The 16,590-nt window shown below is 47.7% G+C and overlaps 1 protein-coding gene across 1 annotated transcript; it reads left to right on the plus strand.

Moving 5' to 3' along the window:
• Positions 1-1,674: 1,674 nt before the first annotated feature.
• LOC139579560 (CD209 antigen-like) lies at positions 1,675-16,152 on the plus strand. Its single transcript, XM_071408308.1, has 7 exons — positions 1,675-1,779; positions 1,934-2,122; positions 12,648-12,749; positions 12,998-14,311; positions 14,511-14,647; positions 14,743-14,852; positions 15,570-16,152. Exons 2-7 carry the CDS (start codon positions 1,975-1,977, stop codon positions 15,700-15,702), a joined length of 1,944 nt encoding a protein of 647 aa, XP_071264409.1. The 5' UTR covers positions 1,675-1,779; positions 1,934-1,974; the 3' UTR covers positions 15,703-16,152.
• The last annotated feature ends 438 nt before the right edge of the window (positions 16,153-16,590 follow it).

Raw genomic sequence — 16,590 nt, forward strand, 5'->3', positions numbered from 1 at the left:
GGGATTGAAAGGTGGGGGGATGGAGGGAGGGAGGGAGGATGGAGGGAGAGAGAGAGGGAGGGAGGGATTGAAAGGTGCCATAATTCTGTCCTGCTTGAGCATTCTCAGTATTTTTACTGAAGTACTTTACACCATTGTGTTGCCCTGCAGCGTGTGTTTGTGTGTGTGTTGCCCTGCCGTGTTTGTGTGTGTGTTGCCCTACCGTGTGTGTGTGTGTTTGTGTGTGTGTGTTGCCCTGCCGTGTGTTTGTGTGTGTGTTGCCCTGCCGTGTGTGTATGTGTGTGTGTGTGTGTTCCAACAAGGCTTGAATTCAGTGGGTTTGAATCGGTGCCATCCGATGAATGTTTGTGCTGACTGTGTAGAAACTGTGCTGCTCCGAGTGTGTGTGTGACTTCCTCATTCTCTGGAAATGCTAATAATTTATAGTCACACACACACACACGCGCACGCGCACGCGCGCACGCGCACACGCGCACGCGCACACGCACACGCACACGCACACGCACACGCACACGCACACGCACACACACACGCACACACACACACACACACACACACACACACACACACACACACACACACACACACACACACACACACACACACACACACACACACACACACACACACACACACACACACACACACACACAGAATCAGCACTTTTAGAGAACATAGGACCTAAACTGGTCCCAACTGATGACCTGAAAGTAACAGACTGAGGAAATGGAAAAGACCTATTGTCTTTTAAATGACCCGTGGACAGAAGCCTCTGTTCCCTTTAATAGAACCAATATCAAAGATCTTTCAGGACAGAACCCCCTGTTCCCTTTAATACAACCAATATCAAAGATCTTTCAGGACAGAACCCCCTGTTCCCTTTAATAGAACCAATATCAAAGATCTTTCAGGACAGAACCCCCTGTTCCCTTTAATACAACCAATATCAAAGATCTTTCAGGACAGAACCCCCTGTTCCCTTTAATACAACCAATATCAAAGATCTTTCAGGACAGAACCCCCTGTTCCCTTTAATACAACCAATATCAAAGATCTTTCAGGACAGAACCCCCTGTTCCCTTTAATACAACCAATATCAAAGATCTTTCAGGACAGAACCCCCTGTTCCCTTTAATAGAACCAATATCAAAGATCTTTCAGGACAGAACCCCCTGTTCCCTTTAATACAACCAATATCAAAGATCTTTAAGGACAGAACCCCCTGTTCCCTTTAATACAACCAATATCAAAGATCTTTAAGGACAGAACCCCCTGTTCCCTTTAATACAACCAATATCAAAGATCTTTCAGGACAGAACCCTCTGTTCCCTTTAATACAACCAATATCAAAGATATTTTGGTCTCTCTTGTTAAATGTAGATGTGGTCCTTCTTGTTAAATGTAGATGTGGTCCCTCTTGTTAAATATAGATGTGGAGTGGTCCCTCTTGTTAAATGTAGATGTGGATTTTACAAACTAATCTACACTGTGGTTAACTAAACCAATCTAATCTAAATATACAAACGAATCTACACTGTGAGAAACAAGTCTGGAGTCACATGGTGGTGGTTAGTGTCGTACTATTGGTTAGACAGTTTCCCCTTTAATGAGGTTGACAGTTAAAACTGTCTCTGACATTAGACTGAGTCACACAGAGACTCCAGCTGTGCAGCGAACAGACACAAACCTACAACTGAGACAACAGCAGACATTACAACAGTAGAAGTTACAACAGTAGAAGATACAACAGTAGAAGTTACAACAGCAGACGTTACAACAGTAGAAGTTACAGCATTAGAAGCTACAACAGCAGAAGTTACAACAGTAGAAGTTACAACAGCAGAAGATACAACAGTAGAAGTTACAACAGTAGAAGATACAAGAGAAGAATTTACAAGAGAAGAAGCTACAACAGCAGAAGTTACAACAGTAGAAGTTACTGCTGTTACTGCATTTGACCATAAGCGTATAAAGATGTCAAAGGGAATATATGAATACACAAATGGATTTGAAGACGAAGAACCTAATGAAATAAAGACCACTGACATTGATGATCATATTTACAACAACAAAAGACCCATCGTGCCCCGCAAGAAGGATGTAGCTGGTGATCAACATGCAGGTAACAGTTTATCCTTATAATGCTTGACGCTGACACACACTTACACCCCAACACACACACACACACACACACACACACACACACAGGCACGCACACACACAGGCACGCACACACACACACACACACACACACACACACACACACACACACACACACACACACACACACACACACACACACACACACACACACACACACACAAACACACACACACACACACACACACACACACACACACACACACACACACACACTGGACTCTACCAACACACACACACACACACACACACACACACACACACACACACACACACACACACACACACACACACACACACACACACACACACACACACACACACACACACTGGACTCTACCACACACACACACACACACACACACACACACACACACACACACACACACACACACACACACACACACACACACACACACACACACACACACACACACACACACACACACACTGGACTCTACAAACACACACACACACACTGGACTCTACAAACACACACACACACACACACACACACACACACACACACACACACACACACACACACACACACACACACACACACACACACACTGGACTCTACAAACACACACACACACATACTTACACTGACACCCCAACACACACAGTGTTTCCTTTCAGAAAGTATTCATCAGTGTTGTGTTCGAGACCACTTAAAGCGAGACCGAGACCGAGCCAAGACTGAGACTGGGTGGGGGGGGGGGGGCGAGACCGAGACTGAGACTGGGGAGAGGGGGGGGGGGGGCGAGACCGAGTCGAGACCGAGACTGAACCAAGACTGAGACTGGGTGGGGGGGGGGGGGGGGGGGGCGAGACAGAGTCAAGACCGAGACCGGGAGGGGGGTGAGCGAGACAGAGTCAAGACTGAGACCAGGAGGGGGGGGGGGGGGGGGAGGGGCGAGACCGAGTCAAGACCGAGACCAGGAGGGGGGGGGCGAGACCGAGTCGAGACCGGGAGGGGGGTGAGCGAGACAGAGTCAAGACCGAGACTGTGAGGGGGGTGAGCGAGACAGTAACAAGCCCGAGACCAGGAGGGGGGGAGGGGCGAGACCGAGTCAAGACCGAGACCGGAAAGGGGGGGGGGGGGGCGAGACCGAGTCGAGACCGGGAGGGGGGGTGAGCGAGACCGAGTCAAGACCGAGACCAGGAGGGGGGGAGGGGCGAGACCGAGTCAAGACCGAGACCGGGAAGGGGGGGGCGAGACCGAGTGAAGACCGAGACCGGGAAGGGGGGGGGCGAGACCGAGTGAAGACCGAGACCGGGAAGGGGGGGGCGAGACCGAGTGAAGACCGAGACCGGGAAGGGGGGGGGGGGGCGAGACCGAGTCAAGACCGAGACCGGGAAGGGGGGGAGGGGGGCGAGACCGAGTCAAGACCGAGACCGGGAAGGGGGGGGACCGAGTCAAGACCGAGACCAGGAGGGGGGGAGGGGCGAGACAGAGTCAAGACCGAGACCGGGAGGGGGCGAGGGGCGGGACCGAGTCAAGACCGAGACCAGGAGGGGGGGAGGGGCGAGACAGAGTCAAGACCGAGACCGGGAAGGGGGGGGGGGGGGGGGGGGGCGAGACCGAGACCGGGAAGGGGGGGGACCGAGTCAAGACTGAGACCAGGAGGGGGGGAGGGGCGAGACAGAGTCAAGACCGAGACCGGGAGGGGGGGAGGGGCGGGACCGAGTCAAGACCGAGACCAGGGGGGGGAGGGGCGAGACAGAGTCAAGACCGAGACCGGGAGGGGGGGAGGGGCGGGACCGAGTCAAGACCGAGACCAGGGGGGGGGAGGGGCGAGACAGAGTCAAGACCGAGACCGGGAAGGGGGGGAGGGCGAGACCGAGTCAAGACCGAGACCGGGAAGGGGGGGCGAGACCGAGTCAAGACCGAGACCGGGAGGGAGTGGGGGGGAGACAAGGCCGAGTCAAGACCGAGACCGGGAGGGGGGGCGAGACCGACTCAAGACCGAGACCGGGAGGGGGGGGTGAGACCGAGCCAAGATCAAGACCAGAAAAATGCAAGTCCAATTCAAGAGCATCATCGTAATTTTGTCAAATCACCACCATAATAAGAATTGATGTATTTCTGTGTTCATATTTCAGAACAACATAGAGTTGAAGTCGGAAGTTTACATACACCTAGGTTGGAGTCATTAAAACTCGTTTTTCAACCACAATCAATTCCATTATGTAAGTCGTTTAGGATATCTACTTTGTGCATGACACAAGTAATTTTTCCAACAATTGTTTACAGACAGATTATTTCACTTATAATTCACTGTATCACAATTCCAGTGGGTCAGAAGATTACATACACTAAGTTGACTGTGCCTTTAAACAGCTTGGAAAATTCCAGAAAATGATGTCATGGCTTTAGAAGCTTCTGATAGGCTAATTGACATCATTTGAGTCAATTGGAGGTGTACCTGTGGATGTATTTCAAGGCCTACCTTCAAACTCAGTGCCTTTTTGCTTGACATCATGGGAAAATCAAAAGAAATCAACCAAGACCTCAGAAAAGTCTAGTTCATCCATGGGAGCAATTTCCAAATGCCTGAAGGTACCACGTTCATCTGTACGTACAATAGTACGCAAGTATAAACACCATGGGACCATGTAGCCGTCATACCGCTCAGGAAGGAGACGCATTCTGTCTCCTAGAGATGGACGTACTTTGGTGCGAAAAGTGCAAATCAATCCCAGAACAACAGCAAAGGACCTTGTGAAGATGCTGGAGGAAATAGGTACAAAAGTATCTATATCCACAGTAAAACGAGTCCTATATCAACATAACCTGAAAGGCCGCTCAGCAAAGAAGAAGCCACTGCTCCAAAACCACCATGAAAAAGCCAGACTACGGTATGCAGCTGCACATGGAAAGATCGTACTTTTTGGACAAATGTCCTCTGGTCTGATGAAACAAAAATAGAATTGTAAGGCCATAATGACCATCGTTATGTTTGGAGGAAAAAGGGGGAGGCTTCCAAGCCGAAGAACACCATCCCAACTGTGAAGCACGGGGGTGGCAGCATCATGTTGTGGGGGTGCTGTGCTGCAGCAGGGACTGGTGCACTTCACAAAATAGATGGCATCATGAGGCAGGAAAATTATGTGGATATATTGAAGCAACATCTCAAGACATCAGTCAGGAAGTTAAAGTTTGGTCGCAAATGGGTCTTCCAAATGGACAATGACCCCAAGCATACTTCCAAAGTTGTGCCAAAATGGCTTAAGGACAACAAAGTCAAGGTGTTGGAGTGGCCATCACAAGGACCTGACCTCAATCCTGTAGAAAATTTGTGGGTAGACTGAAAAAGCATGTGCGAGCAAGGAGGCCTACAAAACTGACTCAGTTACACCAGCTCTGTCATTAGGAATGGGCCAAAAATTCACCCTACTTATTGTGGGAAGCTTGCGGAAGGCTACCCGAAACGTTTGACCCAAGTTAAACATTTTAAAGGCAATACTTCCAAATACGAATTGAGTGTTTGTAAACTTCTGACTCACAGGGAATGTGATGAAAAAAATTAAAGCTGAAATAAATCATTCTCTCTACTATTATTCTGACATTTCAAATTCTTAAAATAATTTGATTATCCTAACTGATCTAAGACAGGGATTTTTTTACTAGGATTAAATGTCAGGAATTGTGAAAAACTGAGTTTAAATATATTTGGCTAAGGTGTATGTAAACTTCCGACTTCAACTGTATACATTTTTTTACATTCAGAATAGTTATCATGTTTTAAGGTAAGACCCAGATGCAGACAATGTCGAAGTAACAGTTTATTAATCTAACAGGGGCAGGCAAAAGACAGGTCAAGGGCAGGCAGGGGTCAGTAATCCAGATAGGTGGGGAAAAGGTACAGGATGGCAGGCAGGCTCAGTTTGGAGATGGGGAACGGGCCGATAAACCGGGGAGAGAGTTTGTGGGATTCCACCCGGAGGGGCAGATCCCGGGTGGACAGCCATACCTTTTGCCCGAGACGATACCGGGGAGCCGGGGTCCGATGACAATCCCCTTGTTGTTGATACCTGGAGGTGGTCTTAAGGAGGGCTGACCTGGCTCTCCTCCAGGTACGATGACAGCGGCGGACAAACATCTGGGCAGAAGATATGCCGACCTCTTCTTCCCGCTCGGGGAAGAGTGGGGATTGATACCCCAGGGAACACTCAAATGGCGACAGGCAGAGCAGAGAAGGGTGTTGCAGGAATATTCTACCCACACAAGCTGCTGGCTCCAGGTGGTGGGGTTGGCAGAGACCAGGCAGTGCAGAGTAGTCTCGAGGTCCTGGTTGGCTCGCTCCGACTTGCTGTTGGACTGTGGGTGGAAACTAGAGGATAGGCTGGCCGATGACCCAATGAGGGTGCAGAACGCCATCCAGAATCGGGACGGAACTGAGGACCCCGGTCGGAGACTATGTCCACGGGCAGTCCATGGATCTGGAACACGTGCTGCACCATCAGCTGGGCCGTCTCTTTGGCAGAGGGTAGTTTGGGGAGAGGAATGAAGTGGGCGGCTCTGGAAAACCGGTCGACCACAGTCAGGATTGCAGTGTTGCCCTCAGACAGGGTGGAGACATGTGACAAAATCCAGGGATATGTGGGACCAGGAACAGTGAGGGACAGGCAGTGGTTGAAGTAGAACAGCCGGAGCTTGCCAAGGAGTCTTGTTCTGCTCACAGACTGTGCAGCCAGTGAAAAATGCGGCGACATCCGGAACCACCAAAGCGTTGTCGTGCGAAGGCCAGGGTCCGACGGGAGCCCAGGTGGCAGGCAAGCCTGGGAGGCAAGCCACTCCAGGACCGGAGTGGACAGCGTCTGGCACAAATATTCGGTTATCTGGGCCCCCCCAGGGTTCGGCTGGGACCGCTGTGCCTCCAGGACCTGTTTCCTTATACCCCAGCTGAGTGCAGTCGCCAGGCATGAGATGGGAAGGATGGTCTCGAGGGGTGGTTTCCGGGGTGGAAACTGTGGCTATAGCGGCGAAACAAGGCATCAGGCTTGAAGTTCTTGGACCCTGGCCGGTGAGAGAGGGCAAAGTTGAACAGGGTAAACAACAGGGCCCGTTTTGCTTGCCTGGAGTTGAGGCGCTTGGCGGTGCGGAGATACTCCAGGTTTTTGTGGTCAGTCCACACAATGAACGGATGTTCCGCCCCTTCCAGCCAGTGCCTCCATTCCTCCAACGCCATCTTCACCGTGAGAAGCGCCCAATTCCCCACAGCGTAGTTCTCTTCGTGGCGTTGAGGTGGTGGGAGATGAAGGCGCAGTGGTGAAGTGGTGTTTGAGGTCCCGGAACGCCTGGTCAGCGGCAGCGGACCTCGTGAACGTAACCTTGGTAGAGGTGAGTGCAGACAGGAAACCAGGGTGCTGTAACCCTGGATAAAGCGTCGATAAAAGTTCGCAAACCCCAGGAAATGTTGTAGCTACACCCTGGATGTAGTCTGAGACCAATCCACCACCGCTCTCACCTTCTGGTCCATCTGGACTCTCCCAGCAGAGATGATGTAGCTCAGAAAGGCGATGGTGGAGAGATGGAACTTGCACTTCTCTGCCTTCACAAACAGCTGATTCTCCAGAAGGCGTTGAAGAACCCGCCGGACGTGGAGCACGTGTTCTTGGGGGGAGCGGGAGAAGACGAGGATGTCATCAATGTAGACGAAGACGAACTGGTTCAACATGTTGTGGAGAACATCATTTACCAGAGCCTGGAACACAGCAGGGGCGTTGGTGAGGCCCAAAAGGCATGACCAGATACTCGTAGTGGCTGCTGGCCGTGTTGAAGGCGGTCTTCCACTCTTCTCCTTCTCGTATCCGCACCAGGTGGTAAGCATCCCGTATATCCAACTTCGAAAACACAGTGGCTCCCTGGAGTGGCTCGAAGGCAGAGGAAATGAGTGGTAGCAGGTAACGGTTCTTAAAAGTAATGCCATTGAGTCCCCGTTACTCAACGCCCAGGCGCAGGGTCTTGTCCGTTTTCTCCACGAAGAATAACCCTGCACCGGTGGGAGAGGAAGAGGGACGGATCATTTCTGCAGCTAGGGAGTCCCCAATGTGGGTCTCCATAGCCTTAGTCTCCGGTCCTGACAGAGAGTACAGACGTCCCTAGGGCGGCGTGGTGCTAGGGAGAAGGTCAATCCCGCAGTCATAGGGTCGGTGCGGCGGAAGCGAAATGGCCCGGGCCATGCTGAACACCTCCCGGAGGTCCTGGTACTCCGTGGGGATGGCAGAGAGTTCCGGGGCACCTTCCGAGCCCCCAGAAAGACATCCCAGGGCAGGTTACGCTGACTTCAGACAATGGGCGTGGTAGAACGGGCTCCAGGCCATGATGGCAACAGTAGACCAGTTGATGAGGGGATTGTGTCGCTGGAGCCAGGAAAATCCCAAAACCACGGGAATCTGAGGAGATTTGATGAAGAGAAATTGAATAGTCTCGCTGTGATTCCCTGACACCCGTAGGTTGATGGGAGTGGTATTATGAGTGACCCGGCCTATAGAGCGTCCGTCCAGAGCTCTAACATCCATGGGAGTGGTATTATGAGTGACCCGGTCTATAGAGCGTCCGTCCAGCGCTCTAACATCCTTGGGAGTGGTATTATGAGTGACCCGGCCTATAGAGCGTCCGTCCAGAGCTCTAACATCCATGGGAGTGGTATTATGAGTGACCCGGCCTATAGAGCGCCCGTCCAGAGCTCTAACATCCTTGGGAGTGGTATTATGAGTGACCCGGCCTATAGAGCGTCCGTCCAGCGCTCTAACATCCTTGGGAGTGGTATTATGAGTGACCCGGCCTATAGAGCGTCCGTCCAGCGCTCTAACATCCTTGGGAGTGGTATTATGAGTGACCCGGCCTATAGAGCGTCCGTCCAGCGCTCTAACATCCTTGGGAGTGGTATTATGAGTGACCCGGCCTATAGAGCGCCCGTCCAGCACTCTAACATCCATGGGAGTGGAGAGAGGCTGAGTGGGGATGTTCATCTCGGAAGCCAGCGAAGCGTCCAAAAAAGCTTTCGTCGGCCCCAGAGTCAACGAGGAACCGAAGAGATTTAGACTGGTTTCCCAACAGCAGAATGGCATGATTAGAGGTGCGAGCAAGGGAAGCAGACCTGTTCTCCATATGACCCACCAGAGTACTCGCTCCTACCGGTGAGCCTGGTCTTTTAAAGGACAAGAGGACACAAAATGACCAAGAGTCCTGCAATACAGACAACTCTTCGTGTTGATCCTGTATTGCCATTCTGCTGGCGACAGCCCAGTTCTGCCTAGTTGCATAAGCTCGGGAAGCGGTGACTTGGCCGTCTTCTGAGACTTTTGGGGGAAGGGAAGCTCCTGTTCTCTCTGCAACAGGACCGTCGGGGACTTCCGGGATGACTCTAAGTCAAGGTGGAATCCCTGGACGTGCGAGCGAAATCGAATTTTCTCTCCCTCCGTCGTAATCGGCCATTGAAAGCTGTGCGCTCTGGCTGCTTGCAGAGGATATTCCACTGAAACTAGGCTGTGTGTGCGGCGCGTACGTGAATATATTTCACGTGCTTTGCTTTGCTACTTTGTGTACGATTCCTCTATTGTACTGCATAATTGATAAGTCATATACCTCCACTACGCTTCTTTGATACACATCAGTAGGGATTAATACGTGAGTATAAACAATGCCCACTGAAAAACCTGCGTATACCCTCCACTACACTACTGGCCCTTTTTGTTTTATTAAAAGTGCCCTCTTCTACATGAATGGGCTGGAATTACGGTTGCTGTCCTTTCAGAATCACGAACCTGTCACATACTGAATGCCTATAGGTTCGCTACTGCGCAAACACGTTGTGGCAGACCAGGGTGGTGGGTCAAAATGTTTACACAGATCAGACAGAGTAGGATTAGCTCAGTTTCAAAGGTGTTTATTAACCTGTTTGGCGTGCAAGCCCGACGTCGGTACACTTATGACAACAGCCACTTCAAGTGCAGGGCGCGAAATTCAAAATATATATTTTTTAAATATTTAACTTTCACACATTAACAAGTCCAATACAGCATATGAAAGGTACACATCTCGTGAATCCAGCCAACATGTCCGATTTTTAAAATGATTTACAGGGAAGACAAAATATGTAAATCTATTAGCTAACCACGTTAGCAAAAGACTCCACTTTTATTACTCCATCAGTTTTTGACTCCATCAGTAGCTATCACGAATTCGGCCAAATAAAGATATAAATAGCCACTAACCAAGAAACAACCTCATCAGATGACAGTCTGATAACATATTTATTGTATAGCATATGTTTTTTTCAAAAAATGTGCATATTTCAGGTATAAATCATAGTTTACATTGCAGCTACATTCAGAAATTGCACCGAAAGCAGCCATAATATTTACAGACACCAACGTCAAATAACTAATTACTCAAAATAAAACATTTCTGAAAAATACATAGTGTACAGCAAATGAAAGACAGGCATCTTGTGATGCCAGACAATATTTCCGATTTATTAAGTGTTTTACAGCGAAAACAAAATGTAGCGTTATATTAGCTTAGCACAATAGCCAGAAACACTTGGGCGCCGGCGACTACGACAGATATATGAAATAACATCATAAATTGGGTCTTACTTTTGCTGATCTTTCATCAGAATGTTGAACAAGGTGTCCTTTGTCCAGATGAGTCGTTGTTTGGATTCAGAATGGCAACTTTCTCTCTCCATTTAGCAAGCGCGCTAGCCGGGTTGCACGGATCTCTCCATGTAAACAAACGGAAGAGAACGGAACACGGCAAAACTCCCGAAAAAATTTCAATAATCTGATGAAACTATATTGAAAAAACATACTTTACGATGATATGGTGACATGTATCAAATAAAATCAAAGCCGGAAATAATAGTCGCCTATAACGTCAGCAAAACAAAAGGCAACCCCACTGTCCAAATGGCGTTCTTCAGAGTACCGGAAATGGGGTACACGTCATTCCAAGAGGATTTATTCCATCCCAGATCGAGATAATCACCTCATTTCTTCTCTCACAGCCTTCTTGACACCCAGAGGAAGGTGTATGACGTACATGTATACTAATAGCTCTTGTGCCCATTTATAGGCAGGAAGAGGAAGAGAGCATCGATTTCAGACTTTGAACTTCCGGGTCAGGAAAAGTGCTGCAGAATGAGTTCTGTTTCACTCAGAGAAATAATTCAAACGGTTTTAGAAACTAGAGAGTGTTTTCTATCCAATAGTAATAATAATATGCATATTGTACGAGCAAGAATTGAGTACGAGGCCGTTTGAAATGGACACATTTTATCAGGCTACTCAATACTGCCCCTTGCAGCCATAAGAAGTTAAAATAATAGTTCAAAAGAAAAGAATAGGTCTCCCCCATGAGTCCCTCTCCTGGATCCCGTCTTCTGGGCTCCGGGCCTTGCTGTATCCCCCATGAGACCCTCTCCGGGATCCCGTCTTCTGGGCCCCGGGCCTTGCTGTATCCCCCATGAGACCCTCTCCGGGATTCCGTCTTCTGGGCTCCGGGCCTTGCTGTATCCCCCATGAGACCCTCTCCGGGATTCCGTCTTCTGGGCTCCGGGCCTTGCTGTATCCCCCATGAGACCCTCTCCGGGATCCCGTCTTCTGGGCCCCGGGCCTTGCTGTATCCCCCATGAGACCCTGTCCGGGATCCCGTCTTCTGGGCTCCGGGCCTTGCTGTATCCCCCATGAGACCCTCTCCGGGATCCCGTCTTCTGGGCTCCGGGCCTTGCTGTATCCCCCATGAGACCCTCTCCGGGATACTGTCTTCTGGGCTCCGGGTCTTGCTGTATCCCCCATGAGACCCTCTCCGGGATCCCGTCTTCTGGGCTCCGGGTCTTGCTGTATCCCCCATGCGACCCTCTCCGGGATACTGTCTTCTGGGCTCCGGGTCTTGCTGTATCCCCCATGAGACCCTCTCCGGGATACTGTCTTCAATAGTTATTGACCCACAATACTCCAGCTTTTCATTTTTTTATTAATTTATAAACATTTCTAAAAACATTCATTTTCTGGTTACCTTGTACCCCTGCACATCGACACTATATTGATACTCCCTGTATATAGACATGTTATTACCTGGTACTTCCTGTATATAGCCCATGTTATTTTTACTTGTTAATGTTATTCGTTATTTAACCCTTGTCAGTATTTATATTTATTTCTCTCTGTATTGTTGGAAAATGACCCATAGGTCAGCATTTCACTATTAGCATACACCTGTTGTTTTAATGAAGCAATTAACAAATGGAATTTGATTGTGATTGAAATTCGCCAGTCATTTTGGGTGCCTGAACTCAGCAATATGTTTAAGCCAATATTCTGTTAGAGGTTCTGGAACTCAAGCAGTAGAATATGTGAGGTGCTGGAACTCAGTTTTGGTGTATTTCCCTCAGTGATTCAAAGAGCAACTGGAAAGAAAAACATGTGTATATACACTGATCAAGTTCTTATGATAATAATATGTGCTTCAGTGTATCTTTGGAGGTGGAAGAGACATTTCCCAACTGCTGCAGTGTGTCTGGGGCTGCTGTGTGTTCTCCTGCTGGCTTGGATCATAGGCCTGTTACTCTACCGTGAGTTTTATATGTTCTCACTCAAACATTCTTCATCATCAGTGGTGTAATGACCAGGGTTAAATTCCATTTAAATTCTATTCAATATAATTAAGAAAATACACCAAATTCCAATTCCACATGTTTCTAATTTAAAATAATTACAGTGTACTTCCTGAATTGACTGGAATTGAAATTGACCTCAATCCGGGTCATGTCTGATTAACTTTTCCACTTTTATCTTGGTTGTTGATTGTATTATTTCACAGAGAGAAACCAATTGACCAGTTCCGACACCCTGACCAAAGAGAGAGACCAGCTACAGACCAGTTACAACACCCTGACCAAAGAGAGAGACCAGCTACAGACCAGTTACAACACCCTGGCCAAAGAGAGAGACCAGCTACAGACCAGATACAACACCTTGACCAAAGAGAAAGACCAGCTACAGACCAGCTACAACAACCTGACCAAAGAGAAAGACCAGCTACAGACCAGTTCCAACACACTGACCAAAAAGAGAGACCAGCTACAGACCAGTTACAACACCCTGACCAAAGAGAGAGACCAGCTACAGACCAGTTACAACACCCTGGCCAAAGAGAGAGACCAGCTACAGACCAGATACAACACCTTGACCAAAGAGAAAGACCAGCTACAGACCAGCTACAACAACCTGACCAAAGAGAAAGACCAGCTACAGACCAGCTACAACACCTTGACCAAAGAGAGAGACCAGCTACAGACCAGTTCTAACACCCTGACCAAAGAGAGAGACCAGATACAGACCAGCAACAACACCATGACTAAAGAGAGAGACCAGTTACAGACCAGTTCTAACACCCTGACCAAAGAGAGAGACCAGCTACAGACCAGTAACAACACCCTGACTGCAGAAAGAGACCAGCTGCAGACCAGTTACAACACCCTGACCGAAGAGAGAGACCAGTTACAGACCAACTACAACACCCTGACCAAAGAGAGAGACCAGCTACAGACCAGTAACAACACCCTGACTGCAGAAAGAGACCAGCTGCAGACCAGTTACAACACCCTGATCAAAGAGAGAGAGCAGCTACAGACCAGCTACAACACCCTGACCAAAGAGAGAGACCAGCTACAGACCAGCTACATCAACCTGACCAAAGAGAAAGACCAGCTACAGACCAGCTACAACACCTTGACCAAAGAGAGAGACCAGCTACAGACCAGCTACAACACCTTGACCAAAGAGAGAGACCAGCTACAGACCAGTTCTAACACCTTGACCAAAGAGAGAGACCAGCTACAGACCAGTTACAACACCCTGATCAAAGAGAGAGACCAGCTACAGACCAGCAACAACACCCTGTCTGCAGAAAGAGACCAGCTGCAGACCAGTTCTAACACCCTGACCAAAGAGAAAGACCAGCTACAGACCAGCTACAACAACCTGACCAAAGAGAAAGACCAGCTACAGACCAGCTACAACACCTTGACCAAAGAGAGAGACCAGCTACAGACCAGCAACAACACCCTGACCGAAGAAAGCGACCAGCTACAAAAAGACACAGAATGTCTGAAACAATCGTTAGTTCAGAAAGGTGAGTGAAATTGGCTAATGACTGTTCAGCTATCAGTTCACATGCCATGTACGGAAATTCAACTTACATTAAAGGAAATATGTGAGAAAAAAACTGACTTCCAAACCGTCCATTAGTTAGTGTCTTCCTTGAGTGTCTGATTGATACTTAATTCAATGTTGTATTAAAGTGACTAAAGCAAGACATTTTCAACTTACAGTGTGTCCGCGAGGATGGAAGAAGCTTGGTAGCAGTTGTTACTACGTCTCTACTGAGTACAAATCCTGGGAGGAGAGCAGACAGGACTGCAGAGATAGAGGAGCAGACCTGGTGGTTATCAACAGCGAAGACGATCAGGTGTGTGTGGTGTAGAGAGAAAATGAGAGAGAGAGAGAGAGAACGAGCAGTAATGGCTATGTTTTAACAATGTTGTCTCTCTCCCACAACTACAGACTTTTGTCAATTGGTTATGTGGAGTAAAGAACTATGTCTGGATTGGTCTGACTGACTCTGTTACTGAGGGGACCTGGAAATGGGTGGACGACACACCACTGACCACAACGTAAGACATTAATGAATTATATGTCACTATGATGTCACTGTCTGGAGTAGGAGGTTCAAATTGGACAGCCTGATTCTATGTGTTGTTTCTCCGACAGGTATTGGAACAGTGGACAGCCTGATTCTATGTGTTGTTTCTCCTACAGGTATTGGAACAGTGGATAGCCTGATTCTATGTGTTGTTTCTCCTACAGGTATTGGAACAGTGGACAGCCTGATTCTGTGTTGTTTCTTCTACAGGTATTGGAACAGTGGACAGCCTGATTCTATGTGTTGTTTCTCCTACAGGTATTGGAACAGTGGACAGTCTGATTCTATGTGTTGTTTCTCCTACAGGTATTGGAACAGTGGACAGTCTGATTCTATGTGTTGTTTCTTCTACAGGTATTGGAACAGTGGACAGTCTGATTCTATGTGTTGTTTCTCCTACAGGTATTGTAACAGTGGACAGCCTGATTCTATGTGTTGTTTCTCCTACAGGTATTGGTTCAGTGGACAGTCTGATTCTATGTGTTGTTTCTCCTACAGGTATTGGAACAGTGGACAGCCTGATTCTATGTGTTGTTTCTCCTACAGGTATTGGAACAGTGGACAGCCTGATTCTGTGTTGTTTCTCCTACAGGTATTGGAACAGTGGACAGCCTGATTCTATGTGTTGTTTCTCCTACAGGTATTGGTTCAGTGGACAGTCTGATTCTATGTGTTGTTTCTTCTACAGGTATTGGAACAGTAAAGAGCCTAATGGTGGAAGAGCTGAGAACTGTGCATATTTCTACTCCTGGTCATCATACACAGGAGAATGGTGGGACTATGAATGTTCCTATAAATACAGATGGATCTGTGAGAAATAGGATTCATCCTCTGTACTCTCTGAACTGCTAAATAAGTTTATGCTAAGTACTATCAATGAGAAACTATTTTCTGCTTATCAATATACCTTGTCAAGTACACACAATATATAACAATGCAAATGTATAATACATTATAATAAAATAACAAAACATATGCAATAACAATACAATGAATTGATAACAGAAAAACTGTTCTCTCTGTTGTCGTGGAAATTCACCACTAAGGATTTAAATTGAAAGGAAATTAATCAATCTTTATTATCACAGTCGTAGAGGTTCACTGATGTTCATTTTCATTTTTATTACTTTTTAGTTCAGTTTACATGGTAAATATTGTTTCTTAACTCTTCTTGAACTGCACTGTTAAGGGCTTGTAAGTCCTCATTTCACGGTAAAGTCTACACTTGTTGTATTCGGCGCATTTTACAAATAAAGTTTGATTTGATTTGAGACTCTTTATTCTGCGACAAAAACAAGTCATCTTAGCACGGTTGGTTCCTGCATGAGACTGACTGATACCACACCAGGCTTCTTTCCTTGAAACTGAGATACTCCTTTTGGTTCCCAGAGCAATGTTCTGGGTGTACGGTGAAAATGCCTATACAGTGAGAGTGTTGATTCCTCCCATGTACAGTCAATCAGTTACTCGCACAAATCCAACCAAGTTGGATATTAGAAAAACAGCATTATTCTAAACATACGAGTGGATAAACAGAGAGAAAATATCACACTATATTATATAATAGTTGATCTAACATGCAGTCTAGAAGGACTGTTCTCTACTGTATAATAGTTGATCTAACATGGAGTCTAGAAGGACTGTTCTCTACTGTATAATAGTTGATCTAACATGGAGTCTAGAAGGACTGTTCTCGACTGTATAATAGT

This window comes from Salvelinus alpinus, chromosome 6 (genome assembly GCF_045679555.1).
Source record: "Salvelinus alpinus chromosome 6, SLU_Salpinus.1, whole genome shotgun sequence".
NCBI lineage: Eukaryota > Metazoa > Chordata > Actinopteri > Salmoniformes > Salmonidae > Salvelinus > Salvelinus alpinus.